General features: G+C 49.1%; 9 protein-coding genes across 9 annotated transcripts; 6 read left to right on the top strand and 3 right to left on the bottom strand.

The window, feature by feature from the left end:
- Positions 1-355: 355 nt before the first annotated feature.
- Positions 356-1,238, top strand: Z519_01327 (uncharacterized protein; the record flags this gene model as incomplete). The annotated part of the gene is made up of 3 exons (XM_016759084.1): positions 356-774; positions 831-987; positions 1,053-1,238. 3 exons carry the CDS (start codon positions 356-358, stop codon positions 1,236-1,238), a joined length of 762 nt encoding a protein of 253 aa, XP_016624412.1.
- Positions 1,239-4,808: 3,570 nt separating this feature from the next.
- Z519_01328 (uncharacterized protein) lies at positions 4,809-5,033 on the bottom strand (the record flags this gene model as incomplete). Its single annotated transcript, XM_016759085.1, has 1 exon — positions 4,809-5,033. The coding sequence occupies one exon, from the start codon at positions 5,031-5,033 to the stop codon at positions 4,809-4,811; it is 225 nt and encodes a 74-aa protein (XP_016624413.1).
- Positions 5,034-6,521: 1,488 nt separating this feature from the next.
- On the top strand, positions 6,522-7,498 carry Z519_01329 (uncharacterized protein; the record flags this gene model as incomplete). Its single annotated transcript, XM_016759086.1, has 2 exons — positions 6,522-7,023; positions 7,089-7,498. 2 exons carry the CDS (start codon positions 6,522-6,524, stop codon positions 7,496-7,498), a joined length of 912 nt encoding a protein of 303 aa, XP_016624414.1.
- Positions 7,499-8,340: 842 nt separating this feature from the next.
- Z519_01330 (uncharacterized protein) lies at positions 8,341-10,743 on the top strand (the record flags this gene model as incomplete). The annotated part of the gene is made up of 12 exons (XM_016759087.1): positions 8,341-8,507; positions 8,566-8,609; positions 8,677-8,871; positions 8,954-9,043; positions 9,104-9,250; positions 9,302-9,654; positions 9,712-9,748; positions 9,808-9,937; positions 9,995-10,043; positions 10,120-10,221; positions 10,280-10,437; positions 10,509-10,743. 12 exons carry the CDS (start codon positions 8,341-8,343, stop codon positions 10,741-10,743), a joined length of 1,707 nt encoding a protein of 568 aa, XP_016624415.1.
- Positions 10,744-11,199: 456 nt separating this feature from the next.
- On the bottom strand, positions 11,200-15,085 carry Z519_01331 (uncharacterized protein; the record flags this gene model as incomplete). Its single annotated transcript, XM_016759088.1, has 7 exons — positions 11,200-11,685; positions 11,774-12,922; positions 12,972-13,107; positions 14,005-14,342; positions 14,402-14,641; positions 14,701-14,714; positions 14,764-15,085. 7 exons carry the CDS (start codon positions 15,083-15,085, stop codon positions 11,200-11,202), a joined length of 2,685 nt encoding a protein of 894 aa, XP_016624416.1.
- A 541-nt stretch (positions 15,086-15,626) lies between these two features.
- Z519_01332 (uncharacterized protein) lies at positions 15,627-17,885 on the top strand (the record flags this gene model as incomplete). Its single annotated transcript, XM_016759089.1, has 11 exons — positions 15,627-15,698; positions 15,748-15,788; positions 15,864-15,992; positions 16,048-16,192; positions 16,257-16,545; positions 16,594-16,689; positions 16,749-16,983; positions 17,047-17,127; positions 17,178-17,281; positions 17,339-17,475; positions 17,538-17,885. 11 exons carry the CDS (start codon positions 15,627-15,629, stop codon positions 17,883-17,885), a joined length of 1,677 nt encoding a protein of 558 aa, XP_016624417.1.
- A 776-nt stretch (positions 17,886-18,661) lies between these two features.
- Z519_01333 (uncharacterized protein) lies at positions 18,662-20,757 on the top strand (the record flags this gene model as incomplete). Its single annotated transcript, XM_016759090.1, has 7 exons — positions 18,662-19,014; positions 19,076-19,285; positions 19,345-19,502; positions 19,559-19,877; positions 19,933-20,207; positions 20,268-20,475; positions 20,538-20,757. The coding sequence occupies 7 exons, from the start codon at positions 18,662-18,664 to the stop codon at positions 20,755-20,757; spliced, it is 1,743 nt and encodes a 580-aa protein (XP_016624418.1).
- Positions 20,758-21,172: 415 nt separating this feature from the next.
- On the top strand, positions 21,173-22,281 carry Z519_01334 (uncharacterized protein; the record flags this gene model as incomplete). Its single annotated transcript, XM_016759091.1, has 3 exons — positions 21,173-21,212; positions 21,278-21,502; positions 21,677-22,281. 3 exons carry the CDS (start codon positions 21,173-21,175, stop codon positions 22,279-22,281), a joined length of 870 nt encoding a protein of 289 aa, XP_016624419.1.
- A 574-nt stretch (positions 22,282-22,855) lies between these two features.
- Z519_01335 (uncharacterized protein) lies at positions 22,856-24,569 on the bottom strand (the record flags this gene model as incomplete). The annotated part of the gene is made up of 4 exons (XM_016759092.1): positions 22,856-23,075; positions 23,147-23,568; positions 23,623-24,115; positions 24,175-24,569. 4 exons carry the CDS (start codon positions 24,567-24,569, stop codon positions 22,856-22,858), a joined length of 1,530 nt encoding a protein of 509 aa, XP_016624420.1.
- Between the last annotated feature and the right edge of the window lie 46 nt (positions 24,570-24,615).

Genomic DNA, 24,615 nt, shown 5'->3' on the forward strand with positions numbered 1-24,615 from the left:
AAAAAAATCTGTGAAATCTAAGGGCTTTGTGCTTGTGCTCGAATCATAGCCGTGGAAATAAGGGGCCATTCTATCACCTGCAACCGGATGTTCGAGGACGGAGGTGGCCATAGAACATTGACCATGCGCCGAGAACATGTGAATCCACCGTGTAGAAAACCAGCCAATTTCTCAGACGGACAATGCGTTATTGCCGTCATGTGGACCACAAACGCGGAAATTTTTTGGGTGGTGATCCGCTTACTGCTGCATATCGCATTTACTCGTGAGTATATTTACGCACAAGCTTTGGTAACTGAAAACACTGAAACCTCATTCCCCCCCCTCAAAAATGAAAATATATACAAGCATGACCATGTCATCCTACTTTATCACTGGTGCCGGTCGTGGCCTAGGCCTTGAATTAGTCAATCAACTCTCACAATTGGTGTCAAACCAAGTATCGATTGTCTTCGCCGCTAGCAGATCACAGCCCACAACTGCCCTGCAAGAGGTTGTTGATCGTTCACATGGACGGGTCATCCCTGTCACCGTCACGATCACAGATCGAAGCAGTATTGACAAGGCTGTGAGGGAAGTCAGCAGGAGACTTGAGGGGAAAGGCCTTGACGTGCTGATCAACAACGCCGGCGTTATGCCTGGAACGTTCAAAGGTATCGCAAAGATGGATAACCTGAGGTATGCGTTTGAAGTCAATGTCGAGGCGGTTCACGAGACGACCACAGCACTGTTGCCATTGCTGAAGAAAGGGGCTGGGAAGCAAGTTGTCAACGTGTACGTCGAGGTGGCGCCCCAGAGGTCCACAATTCTTATGACTGAACGCTGTGCAGCTCATCGACCGTGGGTTCAATCTCGCAAGTCGAGGGATTCGCTCAAGCGCCATTCCCGGCATACAAGGTCTCAAAAGCTGCATTAAACACGTTGACTGTGCAATATGCGCTCGAATATGGCAAAGAAGGGTTTACAGTTTACGTAATATCCCCTGGGGTGAGCATTGCAAGTTATTACCAAGCTATCTGGCAGGTGAATTAGCTGACGAGCTCTTGTTGCAGTGGCTCAAGACCGATATGGGCAGCCAGAACGCTGATCTGCGTGTGGACGTTGGGGCGAGGGCCGTGCTGGACAATGTGTTAAACAGTAGACCAGAGTACAACGGCACATTCCAAAACATTCTGGTTCCTGGATGGGAGAATAACGAAGGCCCGAATCGTTATGATGGGAAAGAGGTTCCTTGGTAGAACACCGCGGCAGAACACACTGCCAGAAGGGGGATGGAGCTGCGCCGCCAGAGCACTTGTTCCTGTTGATTTGAACTTTGGGGAGGTTCTGAGACGGCCAAGGATAGTTTATTTTCTTGCTTGAGCCTTGCCGTGTCCGGGCTCGGGGAAATTGGCGCGTCAGCCCCATTCAGAACAGCTGGCCCAGCTTCTGGCAGGTGAGCAGGCCGAGGGCGATTGTGCGGGGAGAATTTACCGGTTCTCGCGGGGTGACAAGCCGGGGGCTGCAGGGGGGATATACCGCCTCCCCCACCTAAAGTTCCCCAGAATCCTATGCAGCTTCTTCAGGTCGAAATTGACCACTCTCATACCTTGGCTTTTAATCTTTTCCCTCTGAAAGTGATGAGGCTATTCTGCTCTACTTAATAGCTGTTCAATTTAGTGGCCGGATAATATTAACCTATGTCGACCGGTGCCGGACGACCAAGAAAGGCGTGCAATATTTGCAAGAGCCAAAAGGTAGACGCCTAGAGTCCACATTGCTTGGGAAGAGTTTTCGGCTGGTGATTGGCAATTAGATACGCTGTACGGGGGAGCGCCCAACATGCAAGCGATGTCTGCGGCTGAACCATACCTGTATCTATGGGACCACGAGGCGAAGCGCTGCGAAAAAGCCAACTCTAGGACAAGTGGCTACTTCCACAGCCATTGATACCAACCCTCCTGCTGTCACAATAATCATGCAACAGGGTAGCTATGGTGTCGCGAAAGAAAAGCTATACTGCGCAAGCCGTCGCTCACTCGCCACGACCCCGTCACTCTCTCGGTTACCCGACGAGCTTTACCATGGAATTCCGAGGTCTCTACTCATGATGTTGGTGGAAACATATTTCGATAACGTTTACAATGCACATCTTCTCCTACATAAACGCTCTTTCTGTGACTCTCTGATAGCCGGCACCGCCCGTCCGCACGTTGTCTTGGGAGTCTGTGCATGGGCAGCCAAGTATGAGACCGACGGCGACTTCGAATTTTGTTCCGAGCTAACTCTAGCCACATAGTTTCTGTCGAGATAGTAGCGGCCACCACACACTGAAAGATCAAGGATTTATGCTCGGATGGGCTCAAAGGGCAGGAAAATTGGTGTTCCAGGAGATGGAGGATTTTCAGGAGGAAATTATGGTAACTTCTGTTAATTTGGCCCTGTTTTGGCACAGTCAGGGTTCCTGGAGGACGAGTTTTCTTCATAGAGGTGAGCATGCCTCGCCTACAATTTTCGCCATTAATCCTGCCATAGGGAATGCTTTCAATCTCCTCCATATCATTGGCCACGGACCAGAGACGTCGCGTGCACAGAGCTAGCCAGATTTCGAGTTACGACGTAGGCGGTTTTGGGCTTGTTACCTCACTTATTGCCAAAGCGCTGAATGCATGTTGCTATTCAAAGAGATTGCTGAGATGGAGAACCTGAGTCTGCCATCACCAGATGAAGAGTTTGATGCTGCCGTTTTCAAGACCCCTCGAACTACTTTGCATGCTGAACAGGGCAATGGTGGTGTTTATGCCGAGCTAATAAAAGTCTTTACGATCTGGTAGGAAGTTATTTCCGACACATCTGTGTTATTGACTGAGTATTTCTCCAGGACATCCGTACTCTCACAGGTTCTATAACGCGAGATGAGTGCAATCTTCTACAGGGGGCAGACATAGAACACTCTGCACAGTCAGAGGCACTACAAAAATCGTCATTCCTAACTTTGACATTATGCGGGATAATTTGCACTTTTATTCCGATCTTGTTTTCCGTGGGCCCTTCGGAAGGCATTTTCGGAAAACGTGGCCAGGCTCCAGGAATTCCAAAATCTCTCGTAAAATTCCGATGGATGTTGTGACCATACGAATTCACAGCGGGCTATGGACTGCCCCATGGTTGACCTCATAACTTTCCTACCCGGAGGCTGCTGGCATTGCAGATCATGGATCGTGGATGAGGTTGTATACGACGCCTCGGTATACCGATACCGAGCGAACAGTCTGTATCTGTTGCAGACTGTAGGGGAGAAGACTGCACTCTGAGAGTTGTGTCGTGGGTCAATTCATGACTGATGTTTGATTTGGCCCATTCAACAGAATGGCGACATGGATACGTCGGTGTGTCATCTGTCGATCAAAGGATTGATCGCTCTCTGCTTCCTCCTTGTCTTAGGTATTTCTTACCGTCTTACACTCCACCTTCTTGCCAAATTCCCTGGCCCCAAGCTTGCAGCTGCTACCAGTACACCTATATGGTACGACTTGAGACAATCAACTTCCTATGTCAAGGTCTTCGCGGCAAGTCCTTTGCATACATATAATCTCTGACCTAACCGCGCACAAGCGCCATCGTGCGCACCACGCCGGATCGGCTACATATCAGGGATATGATCGGATATAACGAGGAAGACATTAACATTGTTCATTGTCCTCCCTTCTAACCGGTATATAGGATATTCCTATCCGGCTGAAAAATTTCCAAATGGAAGCAGATGTACTCGAGCAAGCGTTCTGTTGGATTTTTCAATGTGACTTACTCAAGGCCGTTAAACCTTGAAAAGAGATCCCTTCCGGCCGTACTTCTCCAAGGCTGCGATCAATAGACTCGAGCCTTGATTCACAATCCAATACAGAAGTTTTTGTTGGTCCTCGGCGCCGCAGCGTTCACTAGCAAGGCCGTTGACATCAGTCTGGGCTATCGCACCTGGGCTAGTGACGTTGCCATGAGCTCCTGTTTTACCGACCAGGGTTTCAAATCTCTTGAGGTCAAAGACTTCAAATCTCCCATACTCCTATCCCTGGAACACATGTTCGATGTCACCCAATACACAATCTGTTGGCACAATATCGCTGCGTTGCTGCTTTGACTACTGCTCCAACTGACCGAAGAACAGGCTGAGAAGTATGTGCCGGCGCTGGCTGCCACAAACTTGATCGTCGAGGCATGAGTGGATACAAAATGATAACTCGCGATTCGCAAACTCTCAATGGCGCTGTCGACAGAAAGTTGAGGGTGTTATGAATCAGAAAGGTTAGCTAACGCCGCGGAACTCGAGGACCGACTAATCCGCTTTTCGCGAAGGCCTCAATCTTGACTGGGTACTAATCTTGCGTACGCAGAGCTGTTCTTGACGGTAGCGCACTTGTTTCGGATCTTTGATATGGTGCTCTGTAACATGAAGCCGGACGACATGGCGTGGAAAGACAATTTCGTGGTACTGACCAAGGGCCGCTTAAAGATCACGTTAAAAAGGCCACAATGGCGTAGTAATTGTGGTAGAAGAACCAGCAGCTCGCGTTCCTTGATCGACTTGTCATACCTCGGTGGTTTCAAATCAGGTTTAGTGTCGATAGATTCGGTACCTAACGCGTCCAGGTGGATGTGGATCAATGCTGAGATATAATTTTGCAAAGGCTCGATTAGAGCAAATGCTTTTAGTGGTAGCTGCCTGCTGGGAATTACTTGCCCTTCATACTTTCGACTTCTTGTTGCTCCAGGGATCTGAGGTAGCCACTGTAGTGGCCCTGGCCCTGGTTTGTGTAGTAGAGTCGAACATATTAGGCATTTGTAGCCTTTGCACTGGTAACCACCTTTGTGGGATCCGGGGTCTTGCCTAGGAGCCAGCCCATGCCTTCAATCTGTTCGACCCTAAATTTGTCACCGCTCTTTAGGAACGGAAAGAATGCCCAGTGGCCGTGGGGCGCACCTGGGTAGATGTAGCTCTTTGTCTTCACTCCATATTCAACGTTGCCTGTTTTCGTGTTTCGCGTACCATGTACCATGTATCATGTATCATGTCATATCGCACGGATCCCAAGTGTGCGACGCTTGCCATTACCATGATGAAGCCCATGACCACGACCATGACCATGACCCATGCATGCCGATCAAGACAAATAAACAAACGCTATCAAAAAAGACTCGTCTCGGAGCACTCGTTCGTATATCTGGACCTCATCCCTCAAAGGATCCATGCCGTCGATCTGGAATCAAGCGGCTGGCAGGCCCTGATGACGCTAAAAATGGTTGAACACAGCCCACCGCAGCTATCGCTATCTTTGGGTTTGTAGCGAGAGAGGAACATGTCGATTGCAGCAACGGGGAGTACGACGCCATGTCAATTCTGCTCGTACGACAGGTAGTTCTCTTTATATTTCTCTGGGACGACTGACGGTGGCAGATCGGCGGGAATTGCTAGATATTGACCTGTTAGAGGAGGTGAGAGACCTTCGTACCGAGCCAGGTGTGCTAGGATGGCTGAGATATTACCGCCTGCTGATGTGCCTCTGACCACGAAACTAGCAGATGGGTCTGCGCCCCAACAGGACACTATTTTCGCTGCCCACCTCAGTGCGTCCCAAGCGTCGTGGACCGTGTAGAGAAATGGAAACTCAGGAGCCAGTCTGTACCCCACGGAGACACATATGGCGCCAAAGGACTGCACGAAGTTCCAGCAGCTTTGCTCCTCGCTTTCTGGAGAACCGACGCAGAAGCCTCCACCGCGGAAAATGACAATGAGTGGACTTTAATGGTTCGCCAGTATGATCGAGGGCTGGTAGAGCTTCGCCCTTGCGTTGATGCCGTCTCTAGTCGGGTATTGGAGTTCTGTTTGTCTAATATCTGGGGGGGGGAAGGCTTTCATGGTTTCTATATTACGTTGTACCGACACCTTTTTGAAGACATCTAAGTCATCGTAATTCGGAGTCGGGATTCGAGCAGTATCAAGGAACTGAAGTGATGTCAGTTAGACGAAGTTATCAAAGATTGCAAAATATGGCTTACAGCCTTGAGCTCGGGTTCTATGTTTCCAATTGAGAGGAGTTATTCGTTGTCGAGAAAAGACATGTTGATGCTGTTGGCAGTCGTCGCCCAATCTGAATAGTATACCACTAACTTCCCCGGACCTCACGTATCGTGAGGTCGGCGGTAAGTTGGGTTGTTATATCTAGAATCCTCCAGACAATAATTGTTATTTTTCGAAATTGAATTATAGCCTTCCAGAGAGGTCTAACCAAGAGTGTGGGCATCGACTCTCTTATGCCTCGGGGGAAATATAGTTTGCTTGGAGATGCGCTTCGGAACTAGCGCTCACAACACCGTCCTCGTTCCAGCTCATGTCTTGCCAGACGTACTTTCCGATTGGGTAGAGGTTAGTTCCACGGGGATAGGTTACCTCGCCAAGGATCTACTTGCACATTATATTGCCTTAAATCTTCCCTGTGCCTCTCTCAAGCCTTCAGGGTAACTTATGCTCATTTTCGATTGGCGTCATGGCAATTCACTATTTCAAGGTCCGTGAATCAGAGCTCGAGGGTTTGCACGACAAGGTGGCCTTGATCACAGGTGGTTCATCTGGCATTGGTCTTGCCACAGCAAAGCTATTTCTAAACAAGGGCGCTCAAGCAGTCATTGTCGCAGATCTTCAACGTCCACCTGAAGGACTAGGGTCTCGAGCTCATTTTGTCAAAGCCGACGTCGCATCATGGAAAGATCTAGTGAGCTTGTTCCAAGTCACAATGGATCGGTACGGACGAGTTGACATTGTTTTTGCCAACGCTGGAGTGGCCGACGTTACGGACTACGTCACTTTGAAGGAACACGAAGGGCAGCTTCTGGAGCCAAGTCGACGTCCAATCGAGATCAACCTATTCGGATGTCAGAACACGGTCGCTTTGGCAGTCTATCACATGCAACGACAACAACCACCGGGTGGGAGCATTGTCATGACCGCGTCAGGGGCTGGTTACGAAGGAGTTACATCGGCATCCTATAGTCAGTTCTTGACCTACGCCCTCCCGACCTTATTATTTGACGAAAATACTAACAATGTCGTGAAGCCTCCGCTAAACACGGAATCATTGGATTCCTAAGGGCCATGAAGACGCAGTTATATCCTAAAATACCTGTACGTCTCAACGTAGTCGCTCCCGGATGGACACAGTCTGCCATCACAGCAGGCATTCTCGACACATTCAAGTCCGTAGGTGTACCAATACAACCAGCCTCAGCCATTGGCCTCGCGGTGGCCAAGCTTGCGACAGATCCGAAATACCACGGCAACTCGCTTTTCGTGGCAAACGATCAATGTGCGGAGTTTGAGGGACCCATCTTAGCAGCAACGGCAACCTGTGTCGGTCCATCGAACGGAGACGAGGAGCAGTTCCAGAAGCTTTTGATGGCATTGAAAGCGCATCGTTTAAGACAAAAATTGGAGCGGCGAGACCCTGCAGATTTGGTAAATTTGTGAGGGCTTTGAAGGTTCTACAGCTTGCGATAAGAAATTTAGCGACGCGAGGGCAGCCCTATTGGCTTGGCACTCTCCGGCACACCATAGATATGCGAGAGCCATTGCTCTCCAGATAGGAATAGCACGCATTCAGAATCTTGATTCTGGCCCTATAATCCCAATTGGGCGTGGATGACTAGGATCCTTACGGGGACTCTTACGGGTATGAACTTCAAGCCGTCATTGTCTTTGACATGTTCGATTTCGAGTACAGACGGTCACTATCGAGGGTGGTCTGCTCTTGAGCGGTGGATTCGTTCGAGACATTCTCCTTGGCCCCCGGCTTTGCCAAAGAGCGTCCTCTTGGGTCCTCGGCTGCAGTATGGATACGAATTATGTTGTCCAGTATCAGAACTTGCGATGCTCTTCAGCCAGGGTCAGACCAAGCCAGTTCCAATACCCTACATCTTTCAATGAGGGAAGTGGTACTGGACGTTTCGGAACAGAGCTTTCGGAATGGATATTCTGAGTCGCCCGCGGAAGCCGTGTTTAGTCAATGTGTGGTGCAAGAGACTGCCATCCTCGATGTAATCTCCAGCCGAGGTCTAGAAAACATACAGTCCTATGCTTTGCAGACTGCCCGCGACGCCTCTGAGGAGGCATGAAGCCTAGGTAAGCGATGGGGCCATCAGTTACTATATCTCTTTAGGAAAAAGTAAGATAATGGCAATCGCTTTCTGGTACATCATTGATGACCTTCGTGCAACTTTTCTTCATGATTGTTGGTACAAACGACTTTCATTCTTTTCTAGTTATCACAAGCACCATAAAACATTTCTCTGCCTCAGCGGCATAACGAGAAGATGCCTCACGTGGACCCTCCTACGCCCACGATTGAGATCCTAGATCAGGTTCATTCGAAACCAGACCATATCAAGATAATCCATGTTGGGGCTGGAGCTTCTGGCCTTCTGATGGCCTATAAGGCCAGAAAGATGCTTCAGAACTTCGAACTCATTCTTTATGAAAAGTAAGCGCTGCAAATCCTCGTACGCAGGGAGAATATCCCCTGTGCTGACCTTCAGAAGAAACCCTGAGATCGGAGGCACTTGGTGGGAAAACCGATATCCAGGTTTGAACATCAATCCATCTTACGGCTGATGTCTTTTGAATGACTGACTGTCGCACCTTTGGCTCAGGATGTGCTTGCGACATCCCAGCACATTGCTATACATATTCATTTGAGCCAAACACGGAGTGGTCAGCATTCTACGCTGGCAGCAGCGAAATCCAGGACTATTTCATGAATTTCTATAAGAAGTACGAGCTGGAACCCTTTGTCAGACTTGAACACGAAGTTCTTAGCGCAACCTGGGATGAAATCGAGGGAGCTTGTAAGTCTTTCGCGAACAATTATGATGTTTACGAGTGGCATCCTTTCGTAGGCCAAATCACTGACCGTGAGAACGCCTCAAGGGGATGTCAAAGTGCAGCATAATGGCAATATATTTCACGACCGGTGCAACGTTTTGATCAATGGATCTGGCGTTGTCAATAAGTGGAAGTGTAAGTTAACTAAGCCTTCGCCTTCACCTAGCCCTAGGAAGTTCTGATGCTGGAGGATAGGGCCTGTCATTGAGGGTTTGCACAGCTTCGGCGGCAAGCTAGCACACTCAGCTGCCTGGGATGAAACCATTGATCCCACAGGCAAGAGAGTCGCCGTTATCGGGACCGGCTCAAGTTCTATTCAAATGGTACCAAACCTCGCAAAGGGTCTGCCTTGTCTCCGTTATTTCTCTTATTGCCATATTGATTTCACTGTAGGCGCAAAGACCTTAACTGTTTTCATGCGTAATCGGTTCTGGATCTCTCCACAGATCCCGCCAGATATGCAGAAACTGGAGACATCGAACCGCGAGGCCATAATTGGTAGACACACCTACACCGAGGATGACAAACGGTCCTTTCGGGACGACGAGGACTTCCATCTCTCCTATCGCAAAGAACTGGAGTCCAAGATGGGGAAAAAGTTCTCGGTCTTTTTGCGCGGCACTCCAGACAATGAAGCTGCTAAGAAGATCTTCAGGGCGGATATGCTAAAGAAGCTCGGTCCTGGTCACGAAGAATTGCTAGAGAAGATGATTCCAGATTGGTCTCCTGGTTGTCGAAGAATGACAGTGAGTACCTGCGAGCGGCTGAGCTGTCATTGTCCACCGACCTAATGCACCTTGCAGCCTGGAGAGGGCTACCTTGAGGCACTGGCTCAACCACGTGGGTGTATAGCTTCTGACCTGTTGTGTGCTTATCGCTGACCACGTTCGCCTTCCCAGATGTATCCACTGTGCACGAAGAAATCGTCAAAATCACCCCAACAGGTCTGTTGACCTCCAGCGGCAAAGAGATCGAGGTAGACATTATTGCTTGTGGAACCGGATTTGAAACCGCTTATGTACCGCACTTGTTAGTACTTGCCGAGTATAAATCACAACCGCAAATGGATTGACAAAGATATTGCAGCAAGATTACCGGCGTCAATGGCATAGTCATGCAGGAACACTGGGCAGAGGTAAATACCATCACGTTTTCCCCCTTGCTATTCGTGCAAGGTCGTTGTCGACAGCTGGATTGACTGCTGGATATAGGAATCAAACATCTACTGCTCCATCGCCGGCCCGGGTTTTCCGAATTACTGGGTCATCAACGGCCCTAGGGGAAATTGGGGACAGGGTTGTGCCCTTCCATCTGTAAGTTGCAGAACTTCCGCCTAAGTAATATTGTACTGAAAGCTGGTGTCCTCGATAGCACGAAGTCCAGATTGAATACACGATCCAATGCATCGACAAAATGCAAAGACACAAGATCCAGTCTATGGAAGTGAAGCAGAGACCCACGACAGATTTCAATAATCATATGGACGCATGGCACGCAAAATATTCTGTCTGGGCTGAGAAATGTCGCAGGTGAGCACACACAAGCACTTAAATGCTTCCGTCCCAGCCTCTTACTAACCCTGTCTTCTCTCTTTTGCCAGCTGGTACAAGAAAAACAAACCCGAAGGCCGAGTCTACATCTGGGGCGGGTCACTCTTGCACTTGCTCAAAACGCTACGAACCCCTCAGTTTGAGCACTACCACATCACTTATAAGCATCCAGACGACTGCTGGGCATTTTTGGGCAATGGGCTTACCGAGGCAGATGTTGCTGGAACAGTAGAAAGGCTGACTCCTTTCATCAGGAATTCTGATACTCCATGGGATATTGTGTAGTGCCTGAAAAGGACTTGCTGCCAATATAGCCGTCTATGTCCTATCTAGTAATAAAGTCGTGACCGAGTCGTTTGCGAGCTTGCTTGAATCTCAAACGATGGGGTACTGACTTGCATTTCTGGGATTAAGTCCATGAAACATGGAAGATGTTGGTTCTCATTGCGGAGCCATACAGATTTTGAGACAAAATGGAAATAGATTCTTTGATCAAGGGTCAGGTTTAGCGTCTTTAAGTCCATAAACGGATAGAATTAGTTCGCCTCCACCAGTTCCAAAAGGTATTCATGCCGAGTCTGTTAATATTGATGTCAAACTTGATCGAAGTTGGCGCAAGTCTTCAAGGTTTCCCCCCCTTCCCCTCAAAACAAGCACGAAGCCGTTGAGCCGCTCATTTGGATTTGGGCAATAGACTTGACTCCTCCCTGGCACTATCCCGCATCCTGTCTTCTATACACATCACATTGGAATTAGACCCAGAAAGTTGAGAGTTTCCCCGATACTTGCATCAGAGTACCCGTCTAGGAGATCTTGGTCTCTTTCAGTGAAGGTGACATGTGTCCCGTTGTGAACAGGCTCCAGAAAGCTCGGAGTGCCTTCCAAGTCCAGCCCACAGTCTACTTCGCGAGGCATGATGAGTGCGCAACGCAATGCGGCGAGAGCCCGTTGCGCGGACCCCACGGACAGGGCCAGAGTTTCGAGCAAGTGTGTGATTTCGCCGAAAATCTTCTGTAATTCCGTCTGGTCGAGCCAAGTCGATTGGCCGATCTGCTCCTGTTTGAGTTGGAAGATGCAATCGACAAGTGAGCAGGTCAAGAAATACCCGATCGGTCGCATGCAGAGAAAGTGCTTCATGTAGCTGGCAATAGCTGCAACAATGTCTTTGCAGATGCTAAAGCATGATCGTTGCCGCTCAACGTCCCCTTGTGCGGACGAGACTCGCGTCTGTCGAATTATTAGCCGCAAAGACTGGTGCCACTTGATAGTATCCGTCAGCAGAGGTTGGGAGGTCAGACAATTGGACTTCACCCACCAGGAATGCTTGTAGTTTCTGACGCATGTCTGTTTCGCTAGCTCCATTATCCATATATTCCTGGACTTTGCCGGTATCCCATAGCAGACTCTGTGGAAGTTCTCGATAGTTGATCATCACTCTGGCGTCTGCGACCTGCACTTCTGACCATATACCGGAAAGACTTGCGTTGGGTGCTAGGAAGTCGGACCAAATGGACGTCCATAGTTTCGTATAACTGATCATGCCTTCTATATAGTCGAGTCTCGCGTCGTCGATCTCGGATTCACCGCACATACGAAGCGCATCCTCCACATTGACGTCCGCGGGGCGCAAGAGATAGGGAACGCCACATTTGTAATGTATTCGCTTCTCCAGAAAGTACAGGACCCACCATACACACCTCTTCGAAACAATGTCGTCGGGCTCTTGTTTCCAGCGGTTCTTGTCGTTCAGACCAATACTTAGTGCCCCTTGCAAAGCTCGGAGAATGTGGATAGCAGCCGTGCGTAGTCTCTCAGCTTCCATCATCCTGCCAGCAGCCAGCATATGATATACGACAACCCCAAGAGAGTCTCCAATTATGTCTTCGAATGTCTCCATGAGTTCTTTACCCTGTGAGAACCAGTGTTGGCCGGTGTTTGAATCCATAGTGCTGTTGTTAGACACTACAATCTCAGCATTGGAAAGTATCGTGCAAAGAATAGCAAATGTGGTACAGTGTTGCCAGGGAATGTGTATCGTGACTCGTCGCTCGCCGTATGAAACCGAATGCAGGGCAATGGCGATTTGTTTCTTGAGACTAGAGTGGCGAAAGTAGGGGGTCCAGTCGCCAAATTCACGTAGAAAAAGATCAATTTGATGCCGTAAGTGCGCTGGCGGCGGGAGCGTCAGAGGAAACTTCTTATTGCTGCTCAGAAAGATGGAGTCCCTCACGAGGGAATCGGGGAGGATAGTGCCTCTTATCGCGCTGATCTTATTCGCTATAGCATCTGGACTCGCCCACAGGTTCGAGGGATTGAATGTGTCTGTGTAAGACGAGCGTGGTGTGTGTTCGTCCTCCTCAAGGGGTAAGGTTGTTTGGCCTTCCATCGGATAGAGATATTCAGAATGTTGTTGAGTACTGTCCATCCGGCGATCGGATTGATGGTGCCGCAATGGCTCTTTTGCCTGAAGTTCTAAGAGAAAGTGCAACATGAACATTGGCATGACGACTTACATTGTTAGCTTTGGAGAGAAGGTCGACGTCCTGACGAAGCCTCCGTATCTCCTCCCTTAGTGCGTCATTGTCTCCCTTCAGAGATCCCTTCGCCTGTTGAGTCTCTGTGAAGAGGGTACGTGGCGCCACAGGTTCACTGTCACACGGTTAAGTGAGCTTCGTTAGAAAATGATGATGTCTAGATTCTTACGTTGTCCTAGGTTTCAACTTCGGACGCTTTGATGCGACATGCTGGTCTGTGTCGATTTCCAACGACTTACACTCTACTTCACGAGTGCGGCAACTTGGACAAGGTCGTTCCTCGGTGCACTCCCCTTCAAGTTAGTGACTGGGAAACCTGAAGGAAAGATTGCGGCGAAGCCTGCCTTGGTCTTGCGCCTTTGACATTCAACACTATTAAATTGAACATGGTTAGACTCATCACCGAGCAAAGCCTTTCAGCTTACCAGGCCCTGGATGCATATGGCCGGCGCTTCGCGCTTGAGTGTGGCGTTTGAGAAGTTTGCAAGCATGACATTGTCCGCTGTGTTCGTTGTGGCCGGAAAGGAACAATTAAGTTGCCTTGTTGCGAGTCCGGCAGCACGAAGTCGGGAGAGAATTTAGGGTCAAGAAACTTGGGAAATGCGGGGTCAAGCTCAAGAGACCTTCGGTTAGAATCCTCCAAGCCGATAGAGGATGCCGAACATAGACTGTATTTCATTGGCCCCTTATGTGATGGGAAAGAGGAAGGGGTAGGGATGAAAAGACATGGAGTCCGAGTTTATGCAGAGGGACATTGCAGGTTTGCCGCTCTTCTCTTCTCATGGTGATGATACTCATCTAAATAGTATGGATGGACTAATACGCAAGACCACTTCAGAGATGACCACCAACGATTGCAGTGAAGATCCCTACGCTCTAGGCATAAAGCTCTGTGATGAAGGGAAGACTTGTTTATTGACCTACTCTGTGGGTTCTTGCTAGGGCCCCGGGGTGGGTAGTATAAGACGTCGCGGGATGCAGCGTTTGCTTTGGTCAGATTAATATCTACTACTTTCTGACAGCTTGCTCCTCTCCTGGGCCCAGTAAAGACTTCAGACCACCCGTCATCAACCACTCGGATCCTTCATTGCTAAAAGAGAGACCCGGTCGATAAAAGATCTCACTGCCACTGCATTCGGCAACCTCTCCATTGAGGTCGCGATCTTCAACGAATCCATGGACCGCCCTGACAATCGTTGCGGCAGGAGTAATGTACTTTTCCGGTACCCTCTTGACTAAATCTGGGTTCACCAATCCCGTGGCTACGAAAGCTGGGCAAATGGCATTGACTGTAATCCGCTCGCAGCGCTTTTGGAGTCTGTATGCCAGTGACCGGGTTAGCCCGATAACCTATTCCGCCTTCATCAGCTCAGAAATACAAAGAGAGAATGCAAAACACGTGGACTCACACCATGTTTTGCCGCTCCGTACACAGAAACACCTGGAGCTGGGTAGATGCCAGCAATACTGCTAGTCATCACTAGGCTTCCTCCCTTCGACTCGTTTTTCCGAAAGAAGTGAAGAGCTAGATAGCTCGTGTACACAACTCCCAGCAGGCAGACGTCCAAGACCGACGTATCAGGCCTCTGAGGTGCACCATTTTCCTGTTCCTCTGCCGGTTCGACGATATCCGTCCGGTCAGAGACTCCCTAATCGAATCAAATCTTAGTCAAATTCCACGAGGATGTGTGTTTGACAGTGGCCGTACAGCGTTGGCAAACACTGACTTAATATCAACAAAGGCTCTACATTGTGGAGATGGGTAACCTACCAAGGTCAAGTCTGTTCCAGCGCCTCCAAGTAGCTGCAAATGCATCGGCTTGCTCTTCATAATTGGTCACATCTGTTTCAACGAACATGACCCGAGCACCTAATCTTTTCGCCGTCCGTTCTCCGGCATTGCGATCCTTGTCCACAAGGGTAATACTCCATCCTCGCTCAACAAGGCTCTCGACAACTGCAAGGCCCATTCCAGAGGCTAACAACAATTTACATTGTGAGTGAGTGCTTTCGCGACAGCTACCCTCCCAAAGAGCAGCTATCAGGGCGTACTCACCACCACCGGTTACCAGAGCAACTTGAGATGTCTGCATCGCGGAAAGTGTGACTTCACAAGTTAGATTATACAGCTTGGTATTCCTACTCGAAGTAGGCTCCTGAAGGGACATGCAAGAAATAGCGTCCTATGACGGCACGTGTTTGTGAAGATGGCCGGTATTACATACATTGGAGCTCCCTGCAGTTCCGCTAGATCACAAGTCAGAGGTGGCACCCTAGATACCTTTCCGAAATGGACTTTAATGACCTCGCTCGAAGAAGGAAATAATTTGTGGTCATTGCCTAGCCTCAACATGTTTCTGGAGCTCCGGAAAGGTAATTTATCCATCGGAGCATCGGAAATCCGCTCTGGTACAGATTATTGGGAGCCAGTTCACTACCGAGGTGTCAAAAGTCACAGCTCATCGGTATGATACCTATGGGATAGTCGAATGGATTTCCTTTCAAAGAATTTCTTAGCCTAAATGGATGATATGAAGTTATCATAACAAGCTTGTGTCCTCCCGATATCACACGCCATCTTATTTGGATTTCGTTGCATTACACTTATTTGTATATTCCGCATCTAGTACAACAATGTCAAACTATCTGCACCTGTTGTCTATGACACCCGTAGCGGCAGCCGTTGCTGCAATAGGAACTGGCTTGGTAAGTATCTTACCTGCTACGTGTGATGTGGCACTTACCGACATTACAGGTTTGGCACGCCGTCTATAATCGACATGAGCCGACTATACGGTCAGATACGCCACTCCCTTCCAGGAGCAATATTGCTCTAGGTTTGAATGATGCTTCAAGCTAATGATCGAATAGAAGCTTCACCCTCGATTTCCTGCGGACAATGGGAGTCTTCGCCGGAATTGCGTTCCTAGGTTCTCAAAACCCCAAGTCAACTATGATAGCGGTGATCACTTTTCCATTGGTTGAACTTTCCGCGTTGGGGTAAGTAAAATATCAGACGCTACATCGGGCTTCGGCTGATGATTCCTGGTTCCAGACTCAGTATTTCCGTATATCGCCTTTTCTTCCACCCTCTAAGGCAATTCCCTGGACCGTATTCTGCGAAACTAACGAAATGGACTGGCGCTTATTGGGCCTCGACCGGCAAGCTTCATGAGATTATCCCAGCGCTTCATGAAAAAGTACTGAGCCCATCCCTTGTATCAATGACTTAGTTCTGCTAATTCGATCGTTCTTTTTCAACAGTATGGTGACATTGTCCGAATTGGGCCTAACGAGCTATCTTTTGGAGATGCAAATTCGATCAAATACTTACATGGACCCCAAGGCTCCAGGCTCCCGAAGGGTCCATATCATGACGGGTCTGTGTACGGTTCTTCAGGGGTTGCCATGCCAAATAGCCGTGATTGGTACGACCACAAGGTCCGCCGACGTATGTGGGACCACGGATTCACCCAAAACCAGCTTAAGTCTTATGAACCACGTGTTATAGCTCTTTTGGAAGTTCTCTGTGCTCGACTAAAAGAGTTCGACGGTGCGTCATAGAATGACCTCGGTCGAAGACAAACTCAAGGAAGTATAGGGCAAGTTATCGATCTTAGATGCTGGCTCGACTACGTCACTTTTGACGTGATGGGTGACTTGGCCTTCAGCAAGTCGTTTGGCCTCCTAAATGATGGTACTTCATAAACGCACTGTCACAGAACCCATCGACCTCAAAGATTAACATCGGTGCAGATGGCCCGCGCTACTATTCAAAAGCCATTAGAAGTGGCCTCCGGCTTCGAAACATCATCTCGAACGTGCCTTGGATGTCTCCCGTCGCTTATCTACTGCCAATGAACAAAGACTTCAAGGAATATGCGGGGCGATTCAAAGCGCTATCAAAGCAGTCCTATAAGGAGAGACGAGCCAAAGGTACAGTGCCAAATGACATTTTCACACATATCTTGGCTGGGAACAAGGACGGGGTGTAAGTTTAAGTTTCTTTAAGATAACTAGCGAATTTCACACTGGGCTGACTCCTTGCTCGCAGGAAGACCAAAGAAAGAGATGTCGAAGCAGACGCCCCTATTTTAATTATAGCTGGAAGTGATACTAGCTCAATTACTTCAACGTATGTTAGTAGATCGCGGATACATTTTGATATGCTCACAGTCCACACAGATTTACCTTTTACTTTATTGCTCGAGACAAAATTGTTTATTCGAGACTCCGGAATGAAGTCGATCATGCTTTGAAAGAAAAGCCCATCGCTTCAGAGTTACTGAGTACGGACTGGGTAGACACAGCTGTTTCAGTTGATTGCTAACAGTTTGCAGCACCAGATAAGTGCCCATATTTAAACGGGGCCATCTACGAGGCGCTCCGTATCTGGCCTCCTGGTCCCAACCATCAACAACGTCGTACTCTAGATGGTGCTTGGCATGACGTGGATGGGGTTGCAATTCCTCCTCAAACACAGGTCAGTTGAATAGAGATTATTATCAGCCATCTAAAACCAGTATACTGACAGCCATTTCATAGGTTGCCACACATGTCTTAACGGTTCAACGAAGCCCGAAGAACTTCACTAAGCCGCTAGAGTTTGTTCCAGAGCGATGGGATGACACTCAGCGCGATCCAACCTGGAACCACAACCCTCAAGCGTGGATCCCCTTTCAAACAGGAGCCTACGCCTGTGCAGGAAAGCAACTTGCGTTGAACGAGTTGCGACTTCTCGTTGCAATGATTGTACACAATTTCGATGTCATTCTACAGAACGACTTTGATCACGAAGCATTCGAGAGCAGCATCCAGAGTTTCCAATCGTTAGTCATGGGCCCTCTTCCTGTGCTCATCAAATCGAGGGTCGCAGATGGGGAAAACGAATAAGCCACATAAGCAAGAGGAACATTCTGTTAAGCTCATTAACCCCATACCGCCGGCTTAATTCGGCATTTAATCAGGCCGAATGGTTACCAGATGAGGAGAACCGTCTACGAGGTAAGACGAGTGCGGCTAGCTACCGTTAGAGAGTACGCTCTCCATACATAGGATTAAGAACACTCTGCATAAATTCAGGTCTGAGTATTATTGCTTTCAAGATAGTCCACCTCCTCTCGATCCATTGTCTACTTGCACCATTTCTCAAAATTTGACTTTAATTCTATAGCACTGGAGCGTCTCGCCTAACCAATCCCGGGGAATTGGGCAAGTTGCGTTGGGCTAGAATGCTGCTCTTTCAATGAATGGCGACGGCTGGACTGTACGAGGCTGACCCCCTAATTGTGGAACTACCTCGTACAGCCTGTCCGGAATCTCGGAACCTTCTATCGGAACACTTGGCCGCCTCCGATTGGCTTTTATTTCCGATATTCCTCGGTTCTATCCGAACCTACGAAGGCCCAATACTGACCATAGCATTCCGCACCACGCCCTGAGCACCACTGTAAGACTGCGTAAGACAGAGGCGCCGTGCCATCTCTTTGTGCTGAAGATGGCCTCAGACGTTAAGTGGCGACCGCAAGGCCAGTAAAAGGTATTTGATTTGGCTTTGGGCCCAGAACCAGTTTCATATGAACTTATGTTTAAGCTGAGCCACTTGAGATTTATCAATCGCTAAGCCAAGCTCTCCTGTCTAGCTAAGGGGAGAGGCCTTCAAACCCGTCATGGGCGAGTCTGTTATGGATTGTAATACACCAGATTTGACAGGGGCCCAATCGACATATGGAAATGGAGGCCTTGAATCAGACTGCCGGGCTGAAGCCCCGTACGTCGTTTCTCAAGACCACATCCACAAGAAACGCCCTATGCGCATTATCTGTATCGGCGCAGGCATTGCCGGGATCGCTGCAGCATATAAGTATCAGCGACGATTAAGCGAGATCACGTTCACCATTTACGAGAAGAACTACGATGTCGGTGGTACCTGGCTGGAGAATCGATACCCTGGATGTGCTTGTGATATACCCGCACACGGATATACCTATTCTTGGGAAGGAAATCCTGAATGGTCGCGATTGTTTGTCTCCGCCGAACCCTACATTTGAACGCCGATGGGTATCTTCTCTAACTTCCCTTAGCTACGCAGAAGCCCCGGAGATTCATGCCTATTTCAAAGGATGTGCAATCAAATGGGACTGCATGAAATACATCAAACTGGGCCATCGAGTCATTCGAGCGGAATGGTCTTCCTCCGATTCAGTATGGGATATTACCACCGAAATTCTGGAGACTGGTGCTCTGATGCACGATCGTTGTGATGTGCTGCTGAGCGCCACTGGAGTTTTAAAGTATTTCATCACCAAACGCTACACAAGAGTGGGAGCATTGGCTAACAATACGTCTCCAGCAACTGGAAGTGGCCTGCGATTGACGGGCTCAACGATTTCAAGGGCAAGCTGCTTCATTCCGCTCGGTGGGACGATTCGTATGATTTCAAGGACAAAAACGTCGCGGTTATCGGTGCTGGTTCTTCTGCTATACAAATAGTACCGAATCTCACTCCGAGTATGGACGAGTCTTGAGACATCAAGAAAGCAAGGCTGACTCTCCTTCTCTTGAAGAGGTTCGCAGGATGATCAACTTTATTCGATCTCCAACCTGGATCACACCAGAGTTCAGCCAATCACTGGCAATGGAAGGCCGAGACACTAAATTCTCCTCGGAGCAAATTCAGCGCTTTAAAGATGACAAAAAGTACTTTCTACAGTACAGGAAATTGGTGCAAAACACTGGGAGTTCTAACTTCGGGACATTCTACAAGGGCTCGCCGCGTCAACTGGAGGCTGTTAAGAACTTCTCGGCAATGATGAGGAAAAGATTGAATGAAGACGAAGAGATAGCCGCACGATTGATACCAAAGTTTCCTGTAGGATGCCGAAGGTATGTAATATCATTGGAAGATCTAGATTCCGTCGCTCTGCTAACAGACGAAAAGATACACCCCTGGAAGCGGATACCTTGAAGCGCTTGTTGCCAGTAAGTCCCAGGTGATCATGGACGAAATTGATCACATTGATTCTGGAGGACTCGTCACCAAGGATGGTAACTATCATGCCGTTGACGCTATCATCTGTGCAACTGGCTTCGACACATCTTTCAGACCGGCATTTCCGGTCATTGGGGTGGACGGTCGAAATCTTAGCAAATACTGGAGCGATGAACCCCTGCACTATCTGTCAATTGCAGTTCCCAAATTTCCGAACTACTTTAGTAGGTCACCAGTTCAGCAAGTAACCATCTCACTGTCAAATATGATCTAATGATACGCAGTCATCGGAGGCCCTAATAGTCCGATTGCAAATGGGTCCCTGATCTCAGGACTCGAGGTCGAGCTGGACTATGCCTACAGCTGCGTTGAGAAGATGCAAACTGAAAATATCACCTCTATGGATGTCAAAGAGGAAGCGATGCGGGACTTCATAGAACACCGGAACGAGTCAATGAAGGCGTTTGTCTGGAGTGGCGATTGTCGTAGTTGGTGAGTGAACATTTCTGAGTGCCCTTTCGGACCATCTGACGACGCCTTGTGTTTGTTGGCAGGTACAAAAATGGGAGGATCGATGGCCCTGTGATAGGGCCGTGGCCTGGTTCCTCGTGGCACTTCAATGAAGCTCTAGAAAAGCCCCGTTTCGAGGATTACAATTTGACATACATGCAACGCAACAGATTTTCTTATCTCGGATATGGCCGAACACTGCGAGAAGAGTTGGGAGAAAGCACCGCGGAGCATTTGACAGAGGAAGGGGTGGTTGATCCATGACCTATGGCAGGATCAAGACGGGATTCGAGATGCCAATGAGGAGTGGCTGGTAGCAAAGTCATGCACGCATTCTAAACAGCCCAGAGGGCATGAAATGTCATCCGATAATTGACTGTAGTAGACTTTCGCCAACCACCAAATGAGGTTCTCACTTGATCCTTGTACCGCTACTACACAAACCAAGCTGAAGGGTTGTCTGGTCTCGGAAAAGCGTCTCTTATTCACGGGCTTGTTCCGAGGTTCTCGGGACCGTTATATCAGTTGTTTGGATTTGCTATGTGTGCTGACCATCAGCGCAATCAGAACAACCGGGATGTGAAATAAATGCTAGGGCCCTCGGCCCCTCCCCTCCTCTATATGTTGGTACCATACGTCCCGGAACAATTGTAAAGGATTTCGCAACGCACACCCAAAAATGCAGCTTCTGAACGGGGTCGCGCTCGTGACTGGCGGTGGTATGGGACTATTTTTTTTTTTTAACAGGACAGGCTCAATGAACATCAAGGACTAACCCGCTCAGGTTCGGGTATAGGGCGAGCTGTCGCGCTTGCCTGTGCAACAAGCGGATGCCGAGCGATTGTGATTGCGGATGTCAATCAAGCTGCCCTTCAAGATGTCGAACATGACATCGTGTCAATCCGTGCGGATATCCAAGTCCTTCCGCTGCTGATTGATGTCAGCAAGCCAGAGTCAGTGACTAGTATGGTCAGAAAGTCAACAGAGGCTTTCGGCAGGCTCGACTACGGTAAGTAGTACCTTTGTTTCCATAAATCCTACGAGATAGCCTCATACTCTGCGGATGATGTTCACTCTGAAGCTGACTCATGTTTCGCCTCAGCGTTCAATGTCGCAGGGGTAAGTCAGTCTGCTCTGTGTTCCCACGCTTCCATGCACGTGGCTCTCGCTCTGTCGCTAACAGTTACTGGCCCCAAGATATCTGTCAAAGCGCGCGTCTCTGCCAGCAAATACCCGACCGAGGAATATGATGATATCCAAGCCGTCAATGCACGAGGTCTCCTCCTTTGCGTTCAGTCTGAAATCCAAGCCATGTCGGAACAGGAACCTGCTGTCACGGTATACACACACAGTCCTGTCAGGGCTCAGAGGGGAAGCATCGTCAACATCGGCTCAACGTGTTCATTCTCTGTCATTCCCAAAATGTTTCCGTACGTCGTCTCAAAACATGCTGTTGTTGGAATCACCAAAAGTGCTGGAATTGATCATGCAGCTGAGAAAATTCGTATCAACGCTGTCTGTCCCGGCCTAGTCGAAACGCCCATGATTGCCAGGAGAAGACAACAAGTCCTGGTTGAAAAGAGAGATAAGTCTTCAGGCACTTTATCCCTTGACGGGAACGCAACCTCGGATACATGGAAGCCTGCAGATATGTACAACACCCCTATGGGGCGGTTAGCACAACCAGACGAAGTGGCTGACACATGCATCTTTCTCGCGAGTTCCATGGCAAGCCACATCACGGCGACTTGCATTACCATAGACGGTGGCAGGTCTGCTTCGTATTGACCACCAACCGGCATTCCTGCGTTTGTTCGGCAGTCACAGGGAGGAAATATCTCGAATCGGATCGAGTCTCCTCTCCGCACGCATTAAATAGTTGTCGCAGACTACATCCTGGAGAAATTCGTTGCCACCGTAGACGGACGGAATTGTCGTGGGCCTGAGGGTTTAGACCACCCCAACATCAATTAGCGCAAGTTCATGCAAGCAGTTTCTCCCCCATAGTACGAATGGAAGTGAGGCAGTCAGTTAGAAACCCTGGTCTGGGTTCTTACCTAGTGAGAGCGAAATCGGTGCTGCTGCCCAAAGGAATTGCTGCTCCTGGGAAGGCGTTGAGTCCATACGTATAAGATAACAACTTCTTTCGATCAACTCATTTCATTTTCCCGGCCCTCCCCGGCACGAACCACGACCAACGGATAGATATTTGCTAGTGATTGTGAAAAAGGAAGCAATAATCCGCTAGTGGATAGAACCTCCGTCGAGATATTCAGAGGCTAATGGTGGTCCAAGTTGTCTTTCTCTCAATGCCGCGCCTCGTACTTCCTCACGCTCGATTCAGCCATCGGAAGACCACGCTTTACAAATTTTCGCATTCGAAGACCTCCTTCTCGGCCTTGATCATTTCGTCTTGGGTCTTGACAATCAGGTCATCGCCAAACAGCTTTCCTATCTCCTCAAGGGGCTTTCCTTTGGTCTCCTTTGCCAGAAGAATGAAAATAAAGAGGAAGACTGTTCCACAAGCCAGGAATGTGAGATAGAATTTCCATCCAATCGTTGAAAACGCGTAAAGGGAGGCCCTATATGCGAGTATCTCCATTTCAATGCTCATTCGAATATAGTAAACAACTGATCGCAAGGGTTGACTTACTCGACGTAGACCATGTCGATTAGATACAGTGTGGCAATTCCGATTGCTGATCCTCTGGCCCGGAGGTGAGCTGGCCATATCTCGCTGATGTAGGTAAATGCAGCCCCTTCAACCAGGGCACCGTAACTTAACATGAAGAGCCAGAAGATTGCGACGACGGCGCGCTGTGCCGGAAAATTGGTTGTGCCGGCATATGCGGCAATCAAACCTGTGGCAATTGCCAGCAAGACGAGCTGCGCAACGATCCCGATAATCATCATTCTCACTCTGCCGATTTTGTCGATGAAAAAAGATCCGATGAAGTTATCTACCATGCCTGACGTCGCATACCCTGACGTCAAGCAAAGCTGAGCGACCGGTCCGAACCCAAGGGATTCGTAGATGACGGGGCCATATACCACGATGACAACATTGCCAGCGGACTGGGAAGGGATTAATGCAGGCAGATGAGACACTGGGTTGCAGGGATTCCTCACCTGAGCCATCAACATAGTCATGATGCATAGTACGAGTCTCCGCCGGTAATGCTTCGCCGTAAGCATTTGCCACCAGGAGATCTCGTTGTTGCGCTCGAACTCTATTTGGCGTTTGATCTGCTGTAGTTCAAGCCTCACGAAATCTTGCGACTGCTCGTCGCCCAGCCTGCAGTGAAGCTTGTTTAGAATGGCCGCCGCCTCCAAGTGTCGGTCTTTCATCACGAGCCATCGCGGTGACTCGGGTACGAAGAAAGCAGAACCAAAGACAATCAGGGAAGGAACGCAGCACAACGCAAAAGGGATTCGCCACTGGACTCCGCCGGCCGGAACAAAGTAGAAAGCCACACCGAGCCAGTTCGATATAACATAGCCGAGACAGTTCAGAATTCCGACCAAGGCGACCATAAGTCCTCGATGGTGTGGTGGTGCCAGTTCGGACAAGCTGAGACAACAAATAGTGATGTAGGCCCCTGAGGTCCAACCCGCGATGGTTCTAATTGAGATCAGCCGAGTGTCGCCGGTGGGACATATTAATAGGACAATAGCATCTACCTGAATACAAGCAACATTGCAATGTGCACGCTACCTGCAATTAACCCGGAACATACGGTCGCCACGAAAGCTGTAACCATGAGAGCCGTTTTCCGTCCCCAACGGTCCGCGACATAACTGGCATTAAAGGACCCAAAAAAGGCTCCTCCGAAATATACACCATTGATTGCGCCGATAAGAGCCGTGTCTTGCGAGGAGGCGGTGTTAAAGTGAAAATATTCGAGGAATGTTGGCTGTCCCAGGGCGGTGCTCATGACGCCCGTCATCATCCCCGAGGCGGTCGCGCCGATAGCGATGATGGCGACGATGAAATAGTTGTAGAGGTAGAACTTCTCCCTGGCCACCAAACCAGGGCCGTGTTCCACGGTTTCGGATAACGTCTCGACCTTGGTCATACCTGCGGCTGTGATCAATCGATGCCGGTGACGAGCTCGGAGATGC

The sequence above is a fragment of the Cladophialophora bantiana genome (assembly GCF_000835475.1).
Source record: "Cladophialophora bantiana CBS 173.52 unplaced genomic scaffold supercont1.2, whole genome shotgun sequence".
Classification (NCBI taxonomy): Eukaryota; Fungi; Ascomycota; class Eurotiomycetes; order Chaetothyriales; family Herpotrichiellaceae; genus Cladophialophora; species Cladophialophora bantiana.